Source organism: Stegodyphus dumicola, chromosome X2, assembly GCF_044657685.1.
Source record: "Stegodyphus dumicola isolate Sdum_Otavi_A_Nest chromosome X2, ASM4465768v1".
NCBI lineage: Eukaryota > Metazoa > Arthropoda > Arachnida > Araneae > Eresidae > Stegodyphus > Stegodyphus dumicola.
Window position 1 is genome coordinate 63,421,492 of NC_140781.1, and position 26,187 is coordinate 63,447,678.

Here is a 26,187-nt window from a genome sequence, read left to right on the forward strand (position 1 = left end):
ATTTATTCATAAATACTGCACTTAATTTTGAATTAATTATGGTAATAAATACTGACATTATAGTTAGCTCACCTATAATGTAATTTAATAACTAGTTATAAGCAACGCAATTTTATAGCTTGGTAAAACGTGTGCTTTCTTTCTTCTTTAACCAGGTATATAAATAGGCAAGCAGAGCTTAAATTGCGCCGGAGCCCGGCTACGCCAATTCTCAGTTTCTGGGTATATGGTGATTCAAGCCGGAGCTAATAAAAGGGATCCAGCACTTTTTTTTATGTAAATGGAACAGGGTTTCAGCGGAAAAAAAAAATTATTTTAAAAATAAATATGCGTTGAAAGACGATTATAACGTCCGATTGCATGCCTATTTTTCTCTGGTTAAAAAATGGACGGAGATGTTAACAGTTTTAAGGAGAGAAAATCCTACATGCACATGTCAAAGGTTTATTCTCCAAGTAGTGCATTTATGAAAGCGGGTAAAATGTTTTATTCCTGAAAGCACTAAAAATGAAAAAATGATTACTTTGGTTGTGCACTTCCAGCGCTAGTGACCTCTTACTGCAGAGCTCCTGCACACTTGTACTATGCAACCAAATACGATGGACAAAAATTTTCATCTGTGCAGACCTTACATTTGTTCTCAGGTTGTTATTAGATAGGATTCGGGGGAAGATTTTTTGCCCAGTCTCATTGTGCTTGGCAGCTAGAATTATACGGGCAGGACATCGCGATCAGAAAGTTTAGGACTCTTCTTTGTTTTCAAAGCTACATTTCTTCATTTAAATCTCTTTTCATACGCTCATATTATTTCTATTATTCCCTCTGTTCTTATTAGTGCCGCTTTAATTGTTTTATTTTATTTATTTTTTTTTCCATTGGTGTTCTGGGAAAAGAAAGATTTTTGGCACTCTCATCCCTTGAAATCGTAAGTTATACCGCATATTCAGGGCTTGAATTCAGCCGGAGGCCGGCTAAGCTATTGCTTATTTTTTTAAAATTAAATTTAAGTCCAGCCGGAGCTCCAAATAAGATGAGTTTAATTTTAATTTTAATTTAATTCTTTTAATTATCCGTCATTCCCCCCCTTCTTCCTGAAAGCCTTCCATAGGGCTCCGGCACTTCTGATTTTAGAAATTAAGCTCTGTAGGCAACATGCATATACTTATATTCAAACAAAAATAAATCAACATACTGTTTAACTCGTTTAAATGCATGTGTAGACTTCAAGATTCCCCCCTCCAAACACAATTTTCTCTTAGTTATTATCAAATGTTTATGCGAATGAAAAACCATACGGAACGGAAGTTGAATGTAGGTAAATTAGTAGCACAAATTTAACCAGATATATGAATACATATATGTAAAGAGAGAGATCAGAAAGAGGATAATATTTAATTAATAAATGTAATAAATGTCGCACAAAATGCTGAGAAATTAATTAAAAGAGAGCGATAAATACATAAATACAACTAAAATATAATAAAAATTTATAAATTATATAATATAAAAATTTATTCAATATATATTTTAATATATATTTATAAAATATGTAATTAAAATGTATTAAAATATATAAATGCAATTCAGTCAATAACTATGAAAACAATAATAAAATTAAATTACTACAACAGAATGAGCTACAAAAATAATCAAAGAAATCCTTAAATTTAAAATATTTGCTCCAGAATATATTAATACAAAAATTAAAGTATATAAATGCAAAACTACATAATACAAAAATTAAAGTATGTAAGTAGAAAAATACATCATGCAAAAATTAAAGTACAGAAAACATTTTATAATTATATAATAATAAAAGTCTGCTGTTGTCTGAAGTAGACACCCGATTTATATCAGAACAAAACAAAAAAATTTTAACTATTATTTAATATAATGTGAATTTTGATGTATTTTAGTATTAATTTAATTTTATTTCAGCTTTTGTCCTATCCTATTAGTAAATTAACCCCATTCGTTTGATATCAAATTTCATCTCTTTTTTATATACATATAATGAAAATAAAATTGGTATATGATTCAGTGCAGCAATTATATGCGCATTTTAATTACTAATTTTTTTATTTCGTTTTTCTTTCAAATAATTTTTAGTTTACATATTTATTAGAAATACATATTTGTATACATAGTTATTATGTATTTACGTATGCGTTTGTTTTGCGAGCATGCATACACATATAAGCGGCTGTACGTATATATTCACGAAAGTATTGAAAACGCAGGAGAGAGCTCAACCCTTTTAAACTGCATTTTATCCGATAGGAAGATTTTGTAGCGGAATCAGTTTCTGCGAAACCTACTAGAAAAGTTAATTGGTCTGGACTGTGTCCAGAATTCGATCTCAGTTGTGTTTACTGTATCCCCGAGAATAGCCCAAAAAACAGCCTTGACCCTCTTCTGTCGCAGAGCCTCTACATGAGTTGTATGTATACAATCAATAGACGAATATTATGACGCCAGATGTCGCGGGAAACGCCAGGGAGACCGGAAGATATCCTGGATTTAGGGATAATGCTGCAGTGCGTATGAGACATAGGTGCCGTTGGAATTATCCCCTCTTTTAACCGGTTGATGAACGCTAGCTATCTAATGGGGGATTATAGTTTTGGAATAACATCTAATGTGACTGCTATATCACCGGTAGATTATAAGCAAAACCCAAGCAGTAAGTCTTTTTTTAGCGGCGAATCTGTGTCCCATACCATGCAAGATGAATTGCTCATGGACAAGTCGAATACTACCGCTGCAGGTAAACAAACGGAATCGCAGCAGCAAACATCCACGAATGGTGAAGCTTTGGTTAATAACAGCGATGGAAATATGGAGGAATATTCCAGTTCTAAAGCAAAAAATGAAGACAACGAACTCTCTGTAAACAATCAGCTCGAAAAACAAGTAATCGAAACTTCATCAACATCAGGAACACCGAGCTCATCGCTGCAATTAGAATTTTCGGATGCTGCTATCACCACATCTGCACCAACTTTTTGGTCTGGTGTAACTGGAGATGATGCTTTCAGTTCTGGTGTATCACCCTTAAAGAATACTCTATCATTTCAAAACTTTCCAAATGTTTCAAATCCAGTTTTCAATACTAGTTTAGGACCTCAAATAAATATACCTCAGTCTTTACCCCCTCAAAGAAGGGCGATTACCGGTGCTCACAATTTTAGCCAAAATAGGCATCAACAGCCCCAGTCAAATATATTGAAGACTTTCTCTAACTGGAGTAGTCCTCAAAATACATCTTGGTCAGCTCCTCAAACACCTAATGGGCTGTTACCATGGAATGCAATGAATCTCGCCAACCAGAAGAGGACGGTGCCAAATATCAATCCTGTTTGTTCTCAGAAAAAGACTCAACCTGCTGTTGGGCAGCATTCAATGGTAATATCACCGTCCAAATTTAGAAGAAGTACTTCTTTGCCGCTTGGTAAACAATTCCCTCATTCATTTGGGGGTAACCCACCTTTTGATATGTCTACACTTGATGAAAACAGAGATGGAAATATGATATTCCCTTTCCCGGTAAAATACATATTTTCAAATGTTTTACATTAGATTTCAGTGATTAAAATGTTTGTGAGTATTTGAAATGCTATGGCTATCAAAATTAAGCTATTAACATATATGAAAATTGTTCAGACCGTAAACTTATTTGTGATTTCATATTCTTGTTTAGATAGTTTCTGTGCTACTATTAGTCATTGTTTTCTTAAATAAAACTTAATGTACATTTTCAGCATATTTTAACACTACCTTTAGATTTAATAATAGCATATGCAATAATTTTTGTTAAAATGTATCAGGAAAGTAATCAAAAGGAGCATGTATATTGTTACATCAATATGTTTTTATTATCTCAATTATTAATTTATTATTCTGAATTATTAAAAATTAAAAAAAAAATAAAAATTAAGTTCTCTGTCATTTGCAGGATCACCAGATACCAAGCAACATAAATTCAAGTACCATAGATGCATTGAGATTTCCATTAGAGCAGCAGCTGCTTGATATCATGCGATCATCGAATGCTGATAATCAAGATCATTTTAAAGGTTAGTAATTTTTTAAATAATTCCAAAGGTGTTTTATAATATTGGTTTATGCTGTCAAGTTTTGTAAATTTATCTACAGTTTACTCGAATATCAAATGAAAAGGGCTTAAAGCGTTTGATAAAACATTTTGGCAAAGTTGCGTACATTATATCAAGTTTGTATGTAAAATAAGTGTTAAAAAACAGAGACTAAATATTGTCAGTTTCTGATGTTAGATGCATATGTAACCGCAAATCTTTGTTCTATTTTTCTGCTGTTTGTTTATTGTGTAGTTAATTATGGCAAAACATATGAGGGCTGTTTGTGTAAGAGAAGGAATACTTTTCTAAGGAAAACTGGCATATATCCTGGGTTACTTTGGTTTATTAAATAGTGAGAAAGCATGCAAAGGCTGTCTGCCTAAAGGAAGGGGTGCCTTTGGGGAGGACTTTCTAAAGGAAGCCGACTCGTATACACATTACACATGAGGAAAACCACAAAATGCATATGCAACCAGCCCATTCGCCTGGAATTGAACCTATGTCGGAACTACCAGTGTTCAGCATCTTTACTGCTCGACCACTGGTGGTTCCACATCCTGGGAAAACCATATGAATATCCATTCAGCCAGTCTGTACATAGGAATTAGAACCCAGGTCAGATTACTAAAGACTAGTGGTCATGTCCTTTGGGTCACTGGTATGCATTTTTTCTAATGAGATGTATGATCGGATAAATTTAGATTAAAGTGATTTATATTATATAGTTATTATTTTATAAACATATACTTCATGAATTTAATTATTAACAGCTGTTTCAAATGCCATATGTTAGTTACAGAATGGTCCTTACTGTGCTCCATAGCTATAAGTTTGCTGTGCTTTTTAAATCTTTAAATAGATAGCATGTCTTAATGGCTTAGTTCAATATGTTACAGTTCACTACCAGCCAAGTGACTAAATTTGTTAGGATTTTGTGTGTATGGGGAAAAGGGATTGCAAGTTGAATAACAGTAAAAAAAAAAGACTGATAAATTTTGAAAATACCTTGTGTATGATTTATGAGATTATCAAAATTTATTATATAAAAGAACTGTATATGATTTGCAAGATTTGCTTCATAATTTTGCATAGAGTAAGATCATGTGGTTGTGCTTTACTTTGAAGTATAAATGTCATTAAGGATTAAAATTGTTTCATTTAAGTGAAACTGATAATTAAATAAGTCAAAAGAGGTGGAGGGATTATGATTCATGTTATTTTCAACTGTGTAACTAACTACATATCACCTCAAATAGCAGAATCTCTTGAGCAAAAAATGTCATTAAATGACATTGCTATATTAGTTCTGTTTGATTCTGTTCTCATTGTAAGCCTCTTAGCATAGCCAGATGCATATTATATTTTTTTTTCCTTTTATACTAATAGTAATTTTTGGGATTCTTTCAATTTCTTTATAAATATCGAGAATTTTTAAAATTATTTATTATTATTATTATCTTTTCTTTATTATTATTTCCTTATATTTTCTATTTTTCATTTCTTTGTTATCAAAAAATTTCTGTAAACATGTTTTAAATTAGTTTTAAAAGAAAAGATTTTTTTTTCGGGGAAAGTGCAGAATCGCCCACTGCTTGGCGCGTTCTTAAGAATTGCACATACTCGGTATCCATGTACACATCGACTTATTTTCACTTAAAAAAAAATCCCAGAATTGCACATGAATGGCATTGCGCGTTCCCTTGACTACCCATATGCATATCGACCTATTTTCATTTTAAAAGTCAAAGAAAATTGACAAAAATCCAATTCTTCTTACTCTTGTAAAAGCGCCAAACAAACGCTAATCAAATAAGTGGGCGATTCTGCACTTTAGCCTTTTTTTCATCTTATAGAACACCAAATAATTTTCTTCAGAAAGGTATATGTGCCAGTTTTACATTTTGTCTCTATTAAATTAAACATGTTATTCTTATTTTTTAAAATCATCCAAGTGGAAAAGTTGCTGAACACTGGTAGTTCGACTTGGGTTTGATTCCAGGCAAATGGTGTGGCTGCACAAATGCTTTCGTGGATTTCCCTATGTGTGATGTAAATTCAAGCCAATTTCCCTTAGTAAGCCTTCCACAAAGGTATCCCTCCTGTTAGGCTGATAGCTCTAGCGTGCTTTGCCATAATCAAATAAACCAAACCAATCCAAACCAAACTCATTTCTTATAACTGTGTTCTTATTTGAAAAATTAACCTCACTTCTGTAATTTTTCCCCTTAAGATTTTCAGTTCCTTTTGTACTAAAGTGCTGATTTTAAAATAATAATAATAAAAGGAAAGGACAAAATTTCTGCAAAAGTATCATTATGCTAAAGGACGTTATTAAAAAAATACTACAAAATGAAATTGTGTATTACTACTACTGGAACATCAAACTTGTGCTGTAATTTAAGATTATGGCACAAAAAGAAAAGTTTTTTTCTGGAGCAGATGTTAGCACGAAGGTTTGTGTGTTCTAGACCGGGTCTAAGCTGTAGCCAATGAGAGAAGCTAAATTTGTGCATGCGTGGACTTGTCTACATCTTTCGTGCTGTTTTCCCGCTTGATTTATTTCCCGTGTTTGCTCTGCTTGTTTTTGTTATTTTGTGTCATGGCTTTTTCAGCTCACCGCAAAGTTTTACTGGCTCAACAGAATGCTCTTTTATCTGCCCTTCTTATTAACCAAGAGGCAACAGAAGAAGGTAAAAAAGAAAAAGAATGAAATGGTCTAGAGATATTATTTTGGAAAGGCCAATACTTGGTTGGCACATATTTCTGTGCAAAGCAGTATGGAATATTTCTGCATTGTACTGTAGTACTCTCTTTACTATAAACATGCACATGTATATTTATATATATAAAACTTTCTTCAATTTTGATATGTAATTTCTCTTAGGAGAAAAATGATACTCTAAATACACCTAATTAAAAAAAATCGTGAGGATAAGTGACAGATACCCTGTATATAATATTTTTCCATTTTGCAGTTAAGTGGAAAACAGTACTTACCATACATTATTATTATTATTATTATTGATTTTCAATCAAAAGGAACGTGTTTCTGTGCTTAGCACTGCTTATTCACTGTCACTGTCGATCACTACAATAGTTAGCTGCACTACCAGTATCAATTATCACTAGTACTAGTATCCCACAACTGGTCACCATGACCAGCAACCACAACTAAACTTGTACAATACTATGAAATGTTCACCCAACAATGTATTTTATGCTCAATCATTAAATACATTTTGCTGTGTTGCCAGCTGTTTGTATACATCTGTGTCTAATCATTTGCATGTATAAGCCGCACCCCTGAATTTCATATGCTTTTTCTGAAGGAAAATAAAAAGGGGGGGGTTACACTCGAGGGACTACAGTACAAAGTAAACACTAACTTTTAGGAATTTTTGTGGATAATTCTGCAAACTGGTATGTTTATATTCAATGAGTAATTCAAATTAAACTCTTCTATGCTGTGAGATGTCACAGATGTAAGTTTCATCCACGTCTGTTGTCAGAAGTAATTACTTTTAATGATTTTTCATTTACTGACAGATTATGACAATTCTTCACTCACTGGCAGACGTGCATATTAAAGCAGCAAAAAGAATTTAATTTTAACATATGCTGTCATTTCTATTTACGACCAATATCTCAAAAGTAATTTCACATTGACAAATTTTAGATACCCAAGTCTTCAAATACAACAAAATTATAAACATCCATAACTTATCCAGGAAATTCTACCAAAGAAATAGCATGAATTTATTGATCAAAATTCGAGTCAAAATCATAGTAATAAAGAATGGATAATAATAACAAATACCATTCATTAAATTATAATCCATGTTATGAATTATGTGTGCTATTCAGTTTCATTAAAAGTAAATTCCTTTCATCGAGAACATAATTAAAAAGCAGAACAGAACATCAACAGGAGACAAAACTGTCTAGACTGATGACTGTTGTTTTAAGGATATTTCACTACATTTTTTTTCTTCTTGGACTTTTTTCATTTTCTCAAAAGATTAATTTTTTATTACTTAAACAAAGCTTACACCATTGAATGGAATTGACTATTGTGACTATTCTTAAATAAGTGAAAATAATTTTTTTTAAAGTAATATTTTTACTGTTAAAAAAAAAAAAAAAAAAAAAAAAAAAACAGCATATTCTTGATATTGATTTGATGTTTTAGTAAAATTAATTCATGAAGTTTGTTTGGACAGAAAATCAGCATTTGAAGCAGCTAGCAATACAATATTTCTAGCTTTTTCAATGAATTTATTCTTAAATACATAAATAATTAAACGGGAAGAAAATGATAGTAATAATTTATACAAAAATAATAAACAGAAAGAAAGTAATAATAATAATTTACACAGAAAAATTAAAATTTTTGCAAGCATGCATTTTTTAAAGAATTTTCATAATAAAATAAAAAATAATGGATGGGATCAATCATCTACAGGATCATACACAGCTTTCATAATCCTGAAAACTTTCGCTTTACGAGTTTCATCCATATTTTTCAATTTATTGTGAAAACTCATTAAAAAATGCATGCCATCATTGGCGATTTCTTGCAAGATCAACTCATTATTTCGTTTGGATACGATTACAAATCATTCGGATATGATGTGTTCCATATTAAAAAAATAAAAAATGTCGCGTATAATGTGACAGCGAAATCCTCTGCAGAAAGCCACTTCATTTTAGCTTCCCTCTAATTGGTCAATGCTTATCTCAAACTCGGCGTAAAGTTGAAAACTTGGAACCTTATGCCACAAGCCCTAGACCAGATTTGGTGACGTAGTACAGAGTGGTTGCCTTGGCAACGCAGCTCGGCTTTAACCACTTATGACCTTTGTGCCCCCGTCTGAACACAGCCTTAGTGCAGATATCAAGCTTCCAAATATCGTAACAGTGACAAAATTTTAAACTTTTTAAATCAAATTTGTTATGTATCTATAAATAGGAGGGCTACCTGCCTAAGAGAAAGAATGCTCAGTACATTATATTGAGGAGGAATTTGTAAAGGAATTTTTTTCGTTTCATGCTACACTATAGCAAAACCACTTAAACTTCCATGCACTCAGCCATTCATCAGGTTTTGAACTTTGGTTGAGCTACCAGTATTCAGCATTTTTACTGCTTTCCCTCTTCTTCTCCCTTTTTTTTTTTTGTTTTTTTTGTTTGTTTGTTTGTTAATAAGAGCTGTGAAGTTTAGTTCAGTGTTGCAGGTAAACAACTCTTTTATTTTCAAATTTCTTGTCAGTTTGTACTTCTGACACTTCAGGTCTGTTGTTGCTTAAGCAGTATTCATAGCTAGTTTTAATAAAAATTCGTTGCTAAAGTTCCTTTAAATTGATTGAAAGGGAGTTAGGTGAAGATGGCAGAATATTGAACTACTCATTTTTTTGGGGGGGGGGGGAATTTAAACATAATTTGTGGAATATTGTGAATAATAATTATCTGTTGTTGTTGTAGAAGGGAGTCAAGTATCTAATAGTGTTTTATTAAACAATCTCATTTCTTTACCTTCTTGTGAAACTGTGCCTTACTGGGGGCCAAGCAGTTAAAAGACTGCTGAATTCTGGTAGTTCAACTTGGGTTAGAACCCAGGTGAATGGGCTGGTGACATGGTTGGTTTTTTGTGGCTTTCTCTGTATGTAACATGGGTACAAGCAACTTTCTCGTAAAGCATCTTCCACAAAGGCATCTATCCTTATAGGCAGATAGCCCTTGTTTGCTTTGCCACACTCAAGTAAGTTAACCTAACTGTGAAACTAAGTGAAGTTGCTTTGAGTATTTTCTCATTTGTTAAGTCTTGTTTCTCGGATTTAGTGCTGAGGCAATTTTCATTTGTTCTTTTTTTATAGATAGTTGGAATTTTGTTGTTTCTTTAATATCTAATTTTAAATGATTAAATTGAAGAAGTGGAAGCAGAACAGTAATGGATAATCTTTACTGAATGTCGAAAAAATTCATTTACCGTTGATATTATCTTTAAATGTTTAATAAAAAATGCCATAATTTTGATTTGAAATAAGAACTGAAGCTATTTATTAAAATGTTTTACTGATTGTTTTAATCTGGTGATAAATATTAGGTATTTATTATATATACATACAAAATTGTTGTATTTGTATTTTAATTGTATGAAGTAATGTATTATATATGGTCTAAAATGTAGCAGTGTGAACTTCATTTGTTCTTAAAAAAAAAGTTTTAGCTTAAAAATAAAGCTTAGGAATTGAAATAATTTTTTTAAGTTGTAAATTTTTAATATTTAGAGGTTGATAGTCTGTTTTATATATGTTTGTATTCATAATTCATATACATATATGTATTTGCAAAACTTTTGTACAGGATGTTTCATATTGATTGGGACCCCCCCCCCAAAAAGAGCATTCTTGTGGACTTGTAATTACTCTATTTTGATAAATCAAATTAAGAGTGAAACCATAGATATCCAAATTTCTATAAATGTTCTATGTGTGCTCCTTTGGTGACATGGTAAATATCTGTGTGGTATTCTAGTTCCCAGCACACTTGTGATATATCTTTTGTTAATGATTCAAGCACTTTATCTGCTGCTTCAATTGCTGTAAGTCCTAGGGAAATGGAGGCATGAACACTCTGCCTTTAACAAAACCCTTTAGGAAAAATCACAAAGGAGTAATTAGATCTAGAGATCTTAATGGCCCATAACATAATAGCATATCATTTGACCCAGCATTGCCAATCGAGTTATGGGGTAGATTATCGTTCAGGTACTGGCATACATTTTTATGCCAATGTGGTCGAACACTAGCTTTCTGTGGAATGAACCAGGAACTGCTTCGTCCAACTGAGGTAACAACTCTGATGGCATATCTGGTAAATGCACCCATTAATCAACTTTTCCATAAAGGAAAAAAGGCCCACCAGTGGCCGAGCGGTAAAGTCGCTGAAAACACTGGTAGTTTGGTCCAAGGTTCGAATCCCGCGAACGGCCTGGCTGCATGGGCATTTTCGTGATTTTCCCCATGTGTGACTGTATGCAAGACCCATGGTGACTGTATACAAGTCAGTTTCCCTTAGAAAGTCTTCCACGAAGGCATCTCTCCTCTTAGGCAGATAGCCCTAGTGTGCTTTGCCATAATTATATAAATCAAACCAAACCATGAAGGAAAAAAGAGTGACTGTTGGAAATGACGCAGTAAACATTCAGCTTTGGAGAATCACACTCGTGTTACATTACATCATGTGGATTTTTCGTGCCCTCAGATCTTAAATTATGGCAATTAGCTTTGAAATGTGAAAAGTGGCTTCATTCATAAACACAGGTCTATCCATGTAACCATCTGCTTCCAGCTTATCTTGCAAATTTTCACAGAAAGCTTTAGACAATGGTTTGTTGGAAGGTTTTATTGTCTGCATCATCTGAAAGGTGTATGGCCGGAATTGTACGACGTTTCCGTAACTCATGCCCAACTATTACATGAGGCACATTGAGTTAAGAACTCACATGACACATTGATTTTGTGGGACTTCATAAAAAATGTTTTGCAGTTTTTTTCGACCACTTACTGCTGTTGGTCCTGGGCTGGTTTTCTCACACAAGCAGTGCTGTGTACTGTTTCACAGACTGTTCAATGTTGTGACGATACAGTGTTTTTTTTACCAAATTTTGCCTGAAAATACCTTTGAATGATGATAAATAATGATGTAGCGGCATATTCGAAAACACAGTATGCTTTCTTATGGATGAATAGCACCATTTTAATTAACAGTGTGTCTAGTAGTGATTTCATAACCAGAAGATTTTTCGTTGTTGCCGTATAGAACTTGTGTGGTAGTAGTTTCAGAATTAATTTGTTTTATCTTAATAATAGCATCTGCTAATAAATCAATTAAAGAATTTGTACTATGCTATTCTTTTTGTCCCGTTCAATATGTATTTGCATTTTAATTGATCAATAGAAGATGATATACTATATATGATATAGAATACAGTTATATTCCAAATGCTTAGTTGTTTTAAGCATAAAAGAAGTTAAAGTACATTATATATGATATTAGAAACTGTTTTTATTAATTTCCTTAATGGAATGAATATTAACAACATCGTTCAAAAGTAATCGCACTATGTTTACATTATGCTGATAAGGAATGTGTTGTTATAATTTGGAAAAGTAAATCAAAGGTGATGTGACGTAAATTGCTGATGTTCTTTTGTGATGTAAATTGCTGGCTTGAGAGATGATTTGTATGAATAATGAAGCAAAGCTAAAATAACAGATGAAGTTTTAGTAACGTAATAAGATGTGAAAATTAGCGAGATGGGTTTATAGACATTAGTAACATTCAAACTATGTAAGAATACAATGAGGCAATAATAAAATGAACTGTGGCATTAAGAGTGTATGTCCACTTCTCACATATATATCTTACATTTGTAAATAAATACTAGTCAATTTCTTCTTTAAAGTTTTGTAATAATCTTCTTGCAGATAATTCTGCCTCAGACACATAACCTTTACCTTTTTTTTTGCAAAAAATTGCCTGTAATATCATTTCTTTACAACCATGTTAATGCCTGTAGGGACTATTTTAATTTTCTAATAGTAGTTATTTTTAATTTTGAAACCCTTTCCTTTAAATTCTTGTTTTCTACCTACAACTCCCTGCCAGAATGCGATTTCAATATCACATTTTATGTAAACGAAGTAGAACCAGTATTTAATGGGGAAGTTTAGGGTACTTCCGTAGAAGAGCTCATAACTTCTTAGTGGAGCGGTTCTGCCTTTGTTCCATGCTCTTGCTTTAAGCCTATCTTACTACAAATGGCTGTAGTCTTACATGCCTTTTAGTATTTGCCAGTGAGTTTTAATTATGGTCCAACTTGTTAGTTATCTTTGAAGTCCTAATGGAGGCTTTCCTGTAAGCCCAAGAAGAGGCCTGTAAGCCCAAGAAGAGGCTATCTGTGAATATTTCTTGGAGTGAATAAAAGTATACTTTAACCTTTCTTTGACCTTATATTTTGTAGTTAGACACTCCCATAAAATTTCTAATGTCCAAGGACACTTAAATTAACTGGAATCTAAGAATTGTGAAAATTTTTTCATTGATTCAAATAGTTGTTGATCTGTAATATTCACTTCAACTACTAAAACTTGAAAATCAGAATTTTTGATAAGTCAGACTGGGTCAAAATGTGTAATTTAAAGTTAATAAATGTGATTTAATAATTCCATTGCAGTAAATAATTTCAGAAAAAATTAATTCTTTCCAGTAGGTAAAATTTTTGTTTACTCAAAATGTTTTCCTTCACTTTAGGGTTTTGGTTTATCAAAATTTGACTGCACTTTTACTATTGAGCCAAGTATAAAAAAAGAAAATAAATATGTTAAGGAACAACTTCATTATTATCATGTTGGGACATAAAATAGTTATATCCTTACTTCTGTACCTTTACATATAACTTTTAAATAGCTATGTAACTTTATACCATTACAACAACAGTTTAATATTTTTGGCCAATTACCAAATATTGTGTGTTTAAGTAAGATTTTACATTTCCATGCGTCATATAAAATCAAATTTTGATTTTGCCAGATATTGATTTTAAGAAACTTATAGGATGTTTAAAAATGCCATCAAGTTCTGCAAGTTTATAAAATGTAAGGGTGAGAAATTCATGAATTTATTTTTATTCATTGCTACAGTTTTAACTGTACAGTTATTAATATACTTATGTGTTTGAACAGGTAACAGGTTTATGCCATTATAATACTGTGGCAGATATGAAAATTATTTTATTTTTTGACTATTTATTTTAAATTATTTTGCTAGCATTGCAGGATTTATGTTCTGAATTGAAGCTAGGGAAGTACAATTTTCCTTGTTTTTAAATTTTTTTACTTAAATTTGCTTTAAAGAATTTGATCGTATTGATTTAAATTTAGGATAAAAAGGAACCTTAGTTTGTCATAGATTTTAAATAGAACTATTGATTTCGGGGGCTATCAGACATATGTCGCTCTTTGTCAGGAGCATATAGATTGCATTTTGAAAATAAATAAAAATTTTTTTGACAGTTTTAAATTTTTACAAGAGCAACAAATAGTACATTTATTTGTGGTGGGGACTAAATGTCACATGAAACCAAGAATAGGCAGATTATACCACATTTAGAGATTCTAGGAAAGAGGTTATGAGGTAATATTTAACTTCTGTCATATCCTGAAAGAGTAGAGGAATTTCTGGTGTGTTTAATACTTTTTTCCTCTTTAAATAAGGAAGAAGTAATTTACAATGATAACACTGATTTCATTCTGGCACCTGCTTGAAGTCGTACAGGGCAGTTAGCTAACAATATTTGAAATAAGTTGCAACATCTTTCTCAAAAGATTTAAATATTTTCAGGTGTCATTCATTTCAGATGTGATGTAAGATATTTCTGATTTTGAATTAAAAAGTCATCTTGATAATTGAGTTTTGCTACTACATTTTTTAATCTCATAAGTTTGACAGTTACTAATGACTAGCTGAACATTGCTTTATTTTATTATTACTACATTTTTATTACTACATTTTGATTATATCTGCAGAATGTGAATTGTTATATTGATTAATGGCACTCTTTCAAGTGAAACTTAACAAGGGGCTGACAGTACATGGTTTGGCATTCCTGTATTCCTTGTTTAATATTTAAATTCACCATAGTAGTAACACTGTATTAGCATTTTTAGAAAAAGTATTTACTACTGTGCAAAATACTTTCTTTCAGTGTTTTAAATTAAAATTCTCTACTTATATACTTCCCCCCACACAACCCATTAAAATTAGTAGTAACACCTTCTCCATAAAAGAAACAGGACATTTTATTTTCATGAAGAATGGGTATTTGATTGCGTTTTTTCAATGGTGAATAATAAATGTTTTTGCTTAATATGCAGTGCCTCCGTAGACGTTATTTGAAAGGGTAATCTAGAGAGCCATTTTCAAATTTACGTAACAGATATTTCACAAAATGGTGGTTTGAGAAAAAATAAAGTTAGAGATCGTAAGACTCGGGTTAGAGATAAACAAAATGTTTTTAAAAAAGCCTGTACTGAAAACCACGTGCAGTGATAATCGCATATTGCATCTCTCAAGGTAAGCCATATTTTAGCCCAAAAAATGAAAAAGTAAACCATTTTCTGACGGAGAATTCATAAAAGAAACTTTCTTGGAAATGTCAGATTCACTTTATAATGATTTTAAGAACAAGATTGAAATTATTGCTGCAATTAAAAATCTGCAGTTGTCTCGAAATACTGTGATACGGCAGACTCTGAAAATGTAAGAGAACAGTTGTATAACGAGATTAAGAGATTTTTCTCTTCAACTTGATGAATCGACAGAGTGATGCAGCACAATTGCCTGTTTTTGCTCATATTGTGTTAAAAAGATTATACATCTATTGAAGGGTCATTGTGAATGATTTCTTTGGAAGAAAGGTCTAGAGAAGTGGGTATATTAAAAATTCCTCACTAATTTGAAACTATCCCTTTTAAATTAATTTCAATAACAATAGATGGAGCAATAGCAGTGGTAGGCCGTATAAATGGATTTATAACTCTGTTCCCAAGTAATGCTGTGTTTTTTGAGTACCTTAAATAGAAAAGATTCCTATTCAGATACAAAAGATGACCCATTCAGTGCTGCTAAACTCAGGCAAAAAAAAACCTGGATTTCTGCCTAAAGAAAGGGTTGGTTTTTATAGAGGAATTTCAGAAGGATTTTTCACTTCCACGTCGAGCTAAGATTTGCTTGCATATGAAGAAAGCCCAATGTAAATAGACATCCACAGAAAAACAAATTAGTGTAGGTTTTGCCTCTGGCCGCTTGCTATTGGTTGTCATTTCTGAATGAAAGACAGAACTTATGGATTCCATCTATCATGCATTGTAATCTCCATTAATTCACTGTGACGGTAAGCGCATTTGTAGTGTTAAAAACCAGGGCTGTGGAGTTGGTAAGGAAAATGACCGACTCCGACTCTGACTTCTGGAATTTTAAAGACTCTGACTCCGACTCCTTCATATATGTATATATATGTAAATTTAAAGGTTAAAAGAAAAATCCTTACATATATATGTGGGTTACAGCTTATTTTTTAATGTAAAAGAAGTAATAGATGCTACAAAAATTGATGGCATAGCAAATTATTTATATTAATTAGCATTTATTACGAAATGGAAAAACTGGCATTAGTTATTTCTTAGAAACAGTATAGTTACGGCAAGATCTTTTCGTTGGAAGGCCATAGATCCGATTTGATAAACTTCAGAGCTTAGAAGAGTCTTTCCATACTGACTTGAGTTGGAGGAAGAGCTATTACTGTTAGGGCTACTTCTTTTAACTTTTCAGGATAGATTTTTATAAGTTCTAAAAGAGGTGTCTTGCAAGCATATTTCTCTATTTCTTCAAAGGCCGTGTAGAAATCTTGTTTGTATTTTTTCATTTTTACATCTAAAGGCTTTTGATTCTTTATTTTTATTCGCTTTGCCTTTTCAGTATTATCCAAAAATATTTCTCAAAATACAATTCATCGCTGGAAGAGGAAGATAAGGACTCAATTGCAATGTCTGCAGTTTGACTATCCTGATTCGAATTCTCCATTTGTTCTGAGAATAATTTCATTCTTAACACTTTACCGACCGATCGCCTATTAATCGGCTTTTTATCGCCAACGCCTACCGACCGATAGCCTATTAATCGGCTTTTTATCACCAACGTCTACCGACCGATCGCCTATTAATCGACTTTTTTTCGACAACGCCTGCCGACCGATAGCCTATTAATCGGCTTTTTTTCGCCAACGCCTATCGACCGATAGCCTATTAATCGCTTTTTTCTCAGAGCTACCTAAAAATAGCCTATCAATCGATAGCCATGGCGATAAACGATTGCCATTTGCTATATCATCTGCATTTTATTATTAGTATTGAGGTACATTGCTCACTTGCGTTAAGTGCGTTGCTTCGTAAACTCCCACATTTTCACACGGTTTTTTTTTTTTTTTTTAAAATATCGTTCACGATGAGCGAAAAAAATGGTACTGGAGAGTTTTATTTAGACTATTTATCAGATTATTCTGACAGTTATTTAGAACATGAAGAATCTGCGGCTGAGCGGCCGGTCGGACGTGTGTATGCTGTTGAACCGCTAGCGGTCGGTAAAGTGTTAATGAAAGTTCATAGATGGCTTACTTTGCCTTTTGAATATGTTCGTCATCCAAGAAAATTCGGTGTTTCGGATCTACATATATTGAACTCAGCAAGATCTCATTGTCTAGCAAACTAGTTTCTCTTTTCTTCATTGAAGAAATGATTCCTTCTGCAGTAAATCCTCCATTTCAGAAAGAACAAACATCCCATTCTTCCATTCTCTCCTCCTGTCAATTCTTAACAGTTTGCAGCTTTTTTGCGGTTATATACGGTGTAGAAAGAAATGTTTCCAATTCTGCAAGATCATTCCTCAGTCTTTCTGTTAGTGAAACATTAGGATTATCTACATCTTCTAAAACAGTTCTTAATTCTAAAAACCTCTTTATCACCAAATATGTACTTCCTTATCACGCTGCTTGATCAATAATTGCTCCTTTTCCTGCTCGCTTCCTAAGAATAGCATCAATTTTGGGAGTACTTTCTGCTATTGCTGCTTACCTAAATTTACCATGAGATTTGTAACTAAATGAATCAGTTTAATCACTAATGGCAAATATCACATCCATCCTCCTCCCTTGTATTTATTTATTAATTTGTCAGTAAAATAGAAAATAACTATTTATTAATGTATACAGTCCATAAATAAAAATAATAACTCAGCTTGTCATTAATTTTTTTCAATTCATTTTAATTTCATTTCAAATTCAAACTGTCCAACAAAAACTGGAGTGAGTCGACCTGTTTTTAGCGACTCCAGCTACTACTCCTTTTACCCCAAAATCTGCCCGATTCCGACTCCATGACTCCGACTCCACAACCCTGTTAAAAACTTTCATATCTTCACTTTATACCATTGGTTACATGCATCTACTTCATATGAGTGGAATCACATAGATTTGTGGCGATTTTAACAACATAACATTTCAACATTTCATTTTACATAACATTTCAACAATAAAAAATGAATTTCTGTGTTATTGGCAAATTGGCAGAAATTTGGTAAATGAAAATTTGTTTTGCTATTAAATTATTAGGCCTTTTTTAGAATGATATATGTATAAATATTGCATTGCTTTTCATATAATTATTAAAACTGACATTTGGCAAGTAAAAATTTGTAAATAAAGATAAATCGTTTGATTTTCTTAGAGTGGTGAACACTTTTTAGATTACTTTTCTTAAAATTTTTATTTTATCATATTTGTATTTAACGTATGAAATACGTATTAAAATATTATCGTTTAATTAATTATATGGGAAATATTCCGTAATTTTTCATGTAAAATATGCGTAAATTTCGAGAAAGAATTCATTGACTGAAATCATTTTTCTCGCTTATTGCGTATTTAAATTATCGATTAATGTTCTTATGTCCATTAGAGCTTTAATTTTTTATTTTATTGAATTTTATTTGTATGAGAAATTTTAGCAAACTTGATAATGCATTTTTCCTACACAATGTAATTTCAGATTAACACATTCCAGCTATGCAATTCAGAATAAAATGCCAGATCGACGTTTCTTTTTTCGCTTATCTGATGCCATTTTACGTTTTTGTCATTTAACTCTGCAGTTTGTTTTGCTGATGAGCCAAGACTAAGGACATATATAATTTCCGTGTCATTCATTCATATATGAGTTGCGAACAACCCATCTGTGAAATATGAATATGATTCATATGTATCTAACATGGTAAGCAGTGTGTGAAGCGATTTTTACAAAATAATTAAAGAATCGAATAACTGACAATTCGAGCAATCGAATCTTTATAGTGACTGAGTAGTATTTGACGGATGTGATGCAAAAGCTCTTCGAAGTTTCGGCCGTTTCCTAAAAATAATGTGTACAGCAATTTTGATTGAAAGGAATGATTAAAGAAAAACGTGCAGCCACAAATATTGCAGATCAAAACAACTGTAAGCTTCTTTTCCGTTTCGACAACAATCGAAGATACATGGTTCCTAAGGGCTGCCAGATCCGGCATTCGTTTTTGAAACAGCTTTTTAACATCTTTTAAGGAGTTATTTTTTCTACTGATTTACTCTGTATAATGAAGAGAACGTTCTTTCATCACACTGAAGAAAGACCTTTTTCTAATTTTTTTAATTCTCTTTTATAGTGTTAAGAAGATCATTAGAAAATACATTTTTTAAACAATCTTTTTTTTTTTTTTTTTTTTTTTTTTCAAATGCAGTCGTATATCTCTGAAAGATACTTGATTTCCTGTTATATGAAACGGGAAGATCTCCGAGGAATATTCGAAACGTAATTCCATTGCATTTTCATTTAAACGTAATCATGTTACGATATTTTAATTCTGCATCTTTTTATCATTTTTGATGCTGCATTTTTTTTCTTTTTCTCCCCCCTTTGCCCACATACCTTCATGTTTTCTTAATTAAAAACTTACAATTTTTCTCTTGTTAGCTGCCTGGTCCGATTTTTTAGAATTCCCCTTTGCATTGTATTAAAACAGTGAAATTACTGAGAATTAATTTTATGAAAAGAATTGAAAGGGAGCAGAAAAAAAAAGCTGCTTTCGGCAAGTGCTACTAATTTTTAAACGGAGTGTAGCGAATCAGTTTAACAGGCTTCGCGAAAGGTCAGTTGTCTCAAACTCAAATTTAATGCGGGCCGAATACTTGATCTTGAAACAGCTGTTGGGCCAGATTATTTTTATTTATTTATTTATTTATTTATTTTTTCTTTCTTTCTCTCTCTCTCTCTCTCTCTCTTTTTTTTTTAATGAAAAAAAAATTGTTAACAAAATAAAAAAATATTATAAATAAATTTTAAATTTCGTGCTTACTAAATATTTATGAGAACATACATAAACAATAAGAATAATATCGTAAAGGAAAAAATTCGAAATTATATTCATTTTCTAACTGAAATCTTAAGTTTGGTACGTGTAAGACAATTTTTGTTAATATACTTTGTAATTCAAATATACTCCCAGCTAAATATGAAATTCTCAGACTAATGTTACTTTCAAGTAATTCTAACACGTTTAATTAATCATTGAATTTCACTTGTTTGAGTAGCATAAACTGGTATCAAACCAACAGACTTGAAGCAAATTATTGCTTCGTCTGAAAAGAACTACAAGTTAAGAAGGTTTTAAAACCAATCATTTTACTAAATCAGAACTGTAACTGTTTAAAGTTCAAAATTTTTAATAAAAGCAATTCGTCAAAAATATTGATTTTCTTTTCACTTATTTGTCAAGCGGAACGACTCCACCTGCGTGCCGATTTGTAAAAGCAACTGAATACTGGTATTTCGACCCAGGTTCGAACCCAGGCGACAGGGCTGGCTACGTGAGGAGAGTCTCCTGTTTTTTTTCTTATGTGTAAGCTCATTAGCGACCAAGTGGTAAAGTCGCTAAACACCGGTAGTTCGACTGGGCTTCGAATACCCCAAGCGAACAGTTTGGCTGCATGGGCGTTTTTCTGGTTTTCTCCATATGTAGCAGTCTTACGATGTAATTTCTCTGAGAAAGTCCTCCACGAAGGTATCCCTTGTCTTAACCAGATACCTTTGTGTGCTTTGTCATAATTAAATAAACCATCCTCGGGCGTAGTGTGAAAACGAGGCAGTTTTCTGGTGAAAGTACTTAACGAAGGCATCCTTTCCACTGGGCAGATAGGCCTTGTTTGCTTTGCCACATCCAAATAGCCTATTAACTAACCATCAAGTGTAGCGTGAGCCCGAAATGCAAGAATCGGAAATTTGTTACGTATTTTTGGTTTCTTATATTTTAGCTGTGGAAATCGCAACAAATTATTTCTTCGATTTCTCAATGACAGCTTTGCGTAATGATGTTCATTTCAAAGTTTTGGACACACATGTGTGTGTCATGTCTATTTTTAGCTACTTGCATAAAAGTAAAAGAAGGAAAAATGCGGTTGCAATCGCAAAACTTCAGTTTATAATTTCGTGGTGTGAAATTAACTAAAAACTGATTTTTTAATCTGACGAGTTATCTAACTGGTTTGGAGAGTTATCACCCTTTCCAAATGTTATGTTTCGATTGATTTACAGAACATTATCCTGCATTCAAGCTTTAATATCCAAGCCAGATCTAAATTCGTAAAGCAGGCACCTCAGTTAACTACTAGAATGCGCTCATAATTTAAAGCAGAAAAACTTTCTCAATCAAGACAGCAATGATGTGCCGCAAGTTCCATAAGATTTATAGCTAAGAAATTAACCTCCTACTTTTAATCTCTGCCACTTTCCAATAAATTTACATACGTTTTTTAGTCTGCGCGGGTGAATCCAGTCCTTGTCGGTTGCCGTTTTGGGCTTTATTTAAGAAAACACGTGGGATTTGAACGCGGATCGTGTGGTGGTTATCTACGAGTGTTCAGCGATTTTATTGCACGCTGCTGGTGTGCGTAAAATAAAGATTTAAATTGCTAAGAAATGTGTTTATAGTTTTTAAATCATTCAGTTTGTTAATCAGTGTTATTGTTCTCGGGGTGCATGCGTATAAGAAACGTGGTTGAATATCAAAAGAGATCACTTGGTGTTAAGTGAAATAAAAAATTTTTAATTGGTAGCGTCCTTGGAACTTAATAAAATAGATGAACTTAATAAAATAGTCAACCTGTGATACGTGAGAAAAAGCATAAGCTGAATAACTGGGTGATAACTTGACATTGATAACTGCTGCATTATATCAGTTGGGTCTGCTAGGCATTTCCTTAGCTCATCAGGCGCTTGACTACAAGTTTAAGCATTACTTTATAGTAGATACTATCCGGAAATATCACACTGCACTGGATTCCTATTCCCGTTCCTTATTTTCGACAACTACATTCCATGTCAGGATTCCGTGCATCACATCAGCGCGCCACGCTGGAGAGAACCACGGCTGCAGCCTCGTCGATAACCTCACGGATAGACACATCAGAATAGACCACAAGCTTGATACAAAACACAGATAGCCACATGGAACGACACACAGCCTTGGCTTTTACAAGCGAAATTATGTGACATTCCATTTCTTAGCACTGCGCCTACGCAAGTAGAAATGCAAATATCTCAATAATCACCAATAGAATGCTTCCTGATTGTGGTCAAAAAGGAAATATATATATCAGAAAGGCCAGGAAAATTAGGAAAAACTGAATAGTAAAATGATAAAAATTTAATAGTTAATATTTTGACTGCCGTACCGAAGGGCTCGGTTTCGAATCCCAGAGAAGGCATGGATGTTGTAAATGTAGTGTCTGTGTGGCTGGCGTGGAGGCAGTGTAAATATTTGGCGAGCCAAAAGTCCTCTCGAGAGGTTATTGATAGGGAATGAGGGGTGGGAGGCACTCAGACGCATCCCCCCGGGTGCTTTCTCTCAAAACTATGAGCGGAACTGAGCTAAACTCGGATTGTCACCTATATGATGCTCAAGGCTCTTGCCAACGACAGGCGCATTTGACTCCTTGTCACGATGAATGTTGTGGGCTTGTGCTAACCATTGTCAGACAGGTGAGATTGGTAACAAATACAACAGTTAATGTTAACCTCTATTTTAAATTTTGGATATATTTATTCCCACTGAAATTCGATGTGCTCGTCAGTGTGTTTATATGCTGTACAGAATACAGTTTTCAAGTAAACAGTAATAATTAAAATGTTAGATGCAGCGTGCAGTGCATAATTGTTCAAATTACTTAAAACATGATTGAGAATTTTGCAATATAATATTTAAACAATTAAGGATATACAAAGAATATAATTAATATGCTGTTCAGGTATGATTCCATGAAAATTTCAGGTCTTTCTTATGACGATATAAATATTTCATATAATTACAGTCCAACCACCGATGGTTGAGCCTTTGTTTGAATCGTGCAAGTAAGTTCGATTCACGTTGCGGGGAAGAAACCAGTGTTTCTTGTAAACACTGTCATTTTTTCTTTATTGTTTATTGGAAACGTCATGACTTTGTGTGTGTGTGTGTGTTATGGTTGTCTATGTGCTATGCAGTAGTATTTAAAAAGCAAGAGACTGCATCAACAACGCATTTGGCAAGACTAACTGCCTTTTTTTTTTTTTTTTTCTCAAATGGATTGAGTTTTCTCGCCCATGCTCAGGGATCAGCTTAATGTGGATAGACAGTATGCATTATTATTTATCAGTATAGAAGAGAATGAAATGAATCCTCTGTTTTTCGAAAGAAACACCGCACAAGTAATCGCAGCTCCTTAGCAATACAATATGTGTTGTATCTGTGGTGGTTCTAACTAGTTGTATCTGTGGTGGTTCTGTGGGCTCTACTGGCAGAGAAACATGCAAGAATACAATTTAATATCCGTTACTTTGACCAATAATACTTAGATTACTGTTTTAATGCCCGGGGCTTGGAACTTGGAACGTCTTCATTCGTCTAGCCTCAACTTCTTTGAAGTTTTTAGAGTATCCTCAAAGTATCCTTTGAAGGCACTCGTGGCAATTTAGAAGAGGTGAGGTTCTATCGTACAGTACGTCCAGAGACGGGGATGGTACTTGGTACTTTCAAGGTACTTGGTAATCTAACTTCATCAAGGAATGAAAGTTTTCCAGAGTTCGCGCAGAAATGTCGCCATATTGGGTCAATGTTGACTCCAGAACTGCAGCAGTTAAAAGGGAAATCTAGAAATCTGTTTGAAAAATACATAAAACACTCTACAGGTAAAAACACAATGCAAGAATGAAATAATAATGAAAATCTAATAAACTGAAGAAGAATCTTGGTTAAATGCGAAATTAAAAACTTGGGACCCTGACCAAAGATCTCTGAGTTCGTAGCTCAGTGTCTATACCACACAGGTATTTCGACTTCGGAATTAAGAGCGAAAAATGCATTGATAAGCACTTATAGAGGAACTACTTTCGGGGATATTTAAGAAGTAACACTGCATATCAGTTGATTTTTTTAGAATTCAAAGGCCAGAGATGCAAAATAGTCAAGTGCATCCATGCCAACTTCAGTTTTCTTCATAAAAGTCGTACAGTTTTTAAATTGTTTCAGGAATTCTCTGGTTTTCGTTGGTTGATATCTTAACGATACAAAAAGATCTGAGATCATTCCCCTTTCGTTCAGGTTTTCCCCAGGTTTTATTGGGAATTTGAATCTGCTCTTTCTTCGTTCGTGGGAAGGAAGGGAAATCTTTTTCATTTTGTGCTTCAAGGCGTCACCATCGAGATAGATATCTATCTCGATGGTGACGTTCAAGGGCGGAGTTCTTTTTTTCTATTTCTTTGGATACTTCTGACATCCTTTGTATGGGGAAACATGATTTTTCGCACAGCGCACAAACTGCAGGCAATTCTTCTGTATTTCTTTTAGACGTATAAGTTAATTGTTGTGCGGCACACTTGAGGCACCTTACTACACTGAAACATTTTTCTCTAGTGTGCCCGTACCGCTACCACTTGTGGCAGTGGCTAGGGCCCGGCTTGCGTGTGAAATTTTCGACGAAAACTTCAAGATCTCGGTGTTTCAACTTTTAAATTTGCTTTCCATCTTCGTTTCTTGTTACTTCCGCAAAGAACACTGAGAATGAAACGGAAGTACCTTCGTTATATCTATGGAGCTGGTCGGGTTTTTAAAACTGGAATTCCCAGATCCAAAAGTTCTTGCTATATTGGAATAACGTGTGAGCTTTATTATGACGCCCTTAATCGGCATATCCGAGTTCAAGTTAAAGGTACGGAACTTAATTCCACCTTCTTAGCAGATTTTCGTAACTTTGCGATAATCGTCTAAGTCATATACTCTAATTTGTACAGAATCTGCTTTCAGGGTTCCTCCGCTTTCAATCATTGATTCAAGCTCTTCAAATGGAAATTAAAATCAGAAATGACGACTGGCAGGATGTGGCCAGAAGTTTTCTTCGGAGCAACTTGTTCACTTTCGTCAGTCACTAATTTCTTGTTCCATATCATCTTCCGGATATGGAACAAGAAACTAGGATGGAACTTCCTAGGGAACTAAGATATGGAACAAGAAATAAGTAAACTTGTTATCTTGAGGGATTTCCTCGTACTCGGTAGTAGAAGATTTACGCTCTGTGCCCGTGGCTTCAGGGTATCCGCTGTTCAACAAGACAGCGAGATTGCATAAGACAGAGCGAGATAGAATGTTTCTCATGGTGTCTTTCGTTTCCTCAACACAGATATGTTCGAATTTTGTCTTAATCAGCGCTACAAATGGAGGCACTTCAGTTCGATTTCTGGTCGACGTAGATAGAACTTAGCTTGCTGTTCTTTTCTTTTTTTCTTCGGTATGCTTCTGAATGTGGTCTCAGCCTAAGGAGATTGCGAACACCCTTTTATTTAGCTGTTAAGTATTTAAGTTTATAAATATAGCAAACTACTTTTATTTAAGTTTTCGTATTTATCAACATTTTCTATGTTTTTTGTTGTTTAATTTATAAAACAACTTAAAAAATAATCTAAATGTAAATGAGTGTACATTTTGCGAGTGTTGGAAAGGAGAGCGATCTTTTAGCATAGGTGAAAGGGGTGCATGAGGCAAAACAATTTGAGAGCCTCTGCTCTATGTTGATGTTTCCATCGCCACCGCATGCAATGCTTGGAATTACTTCTTTTTGATTATTTGAAATGTGTTTATATGTGCGGAAATAATAAATGATTGTTCTCATTCTTGTAGAGAAATTGATTTCAGTAATCCCCTTATTCACCCTAGTTCAGTAATCTCTTCATTCTAAGAATTCTAAAAATTCTTAGAATGGGTATGCAGGGAGATTTCTGCGGCTTGATGATAATAAAGATGTCCTTTTCAAACTTAAATTCCATTTCTTTGTATTAAAATAAGGAAATTAAGCCGATGCTGTTGTCCTAACGTGGAAATGAATTTTAGATTAATGTTTATTCTCAGAGGAGCTTTT

General features: G+C 33.3%; 1 protein-coding gene across 1 annotated transcript in view; it reads left to right on the forward strand.

The window, feature by feature from the left end:
- The first annotated feature begins 2,509 nt into the window (after window positions 1–2,509).
- LOC118183832 (cytoplasmic polyadenylation element-binding protein 2-like) overlaps window positions 2,510–26,187 on the forward strand; it is a 141,984-nt gene continuing 118,306 nt past the window's right edge. Inside the window, exons 1-2 of the mRNA XM_085810109.1 lie at window positions 2,510–3,546; window positions 3,956–4,076. Coding sequence (XP_085666235.1) covers window positions 2,590–3,546; window positions 3,956–4,076 — 1,078 coding nt within the window. The 5' untranslated portion in view covers window positions 2,510–2,589. The remainder of the gene's footprint in view (window positions 3,547–3,955; window positions 4,077–26,187) is intronic.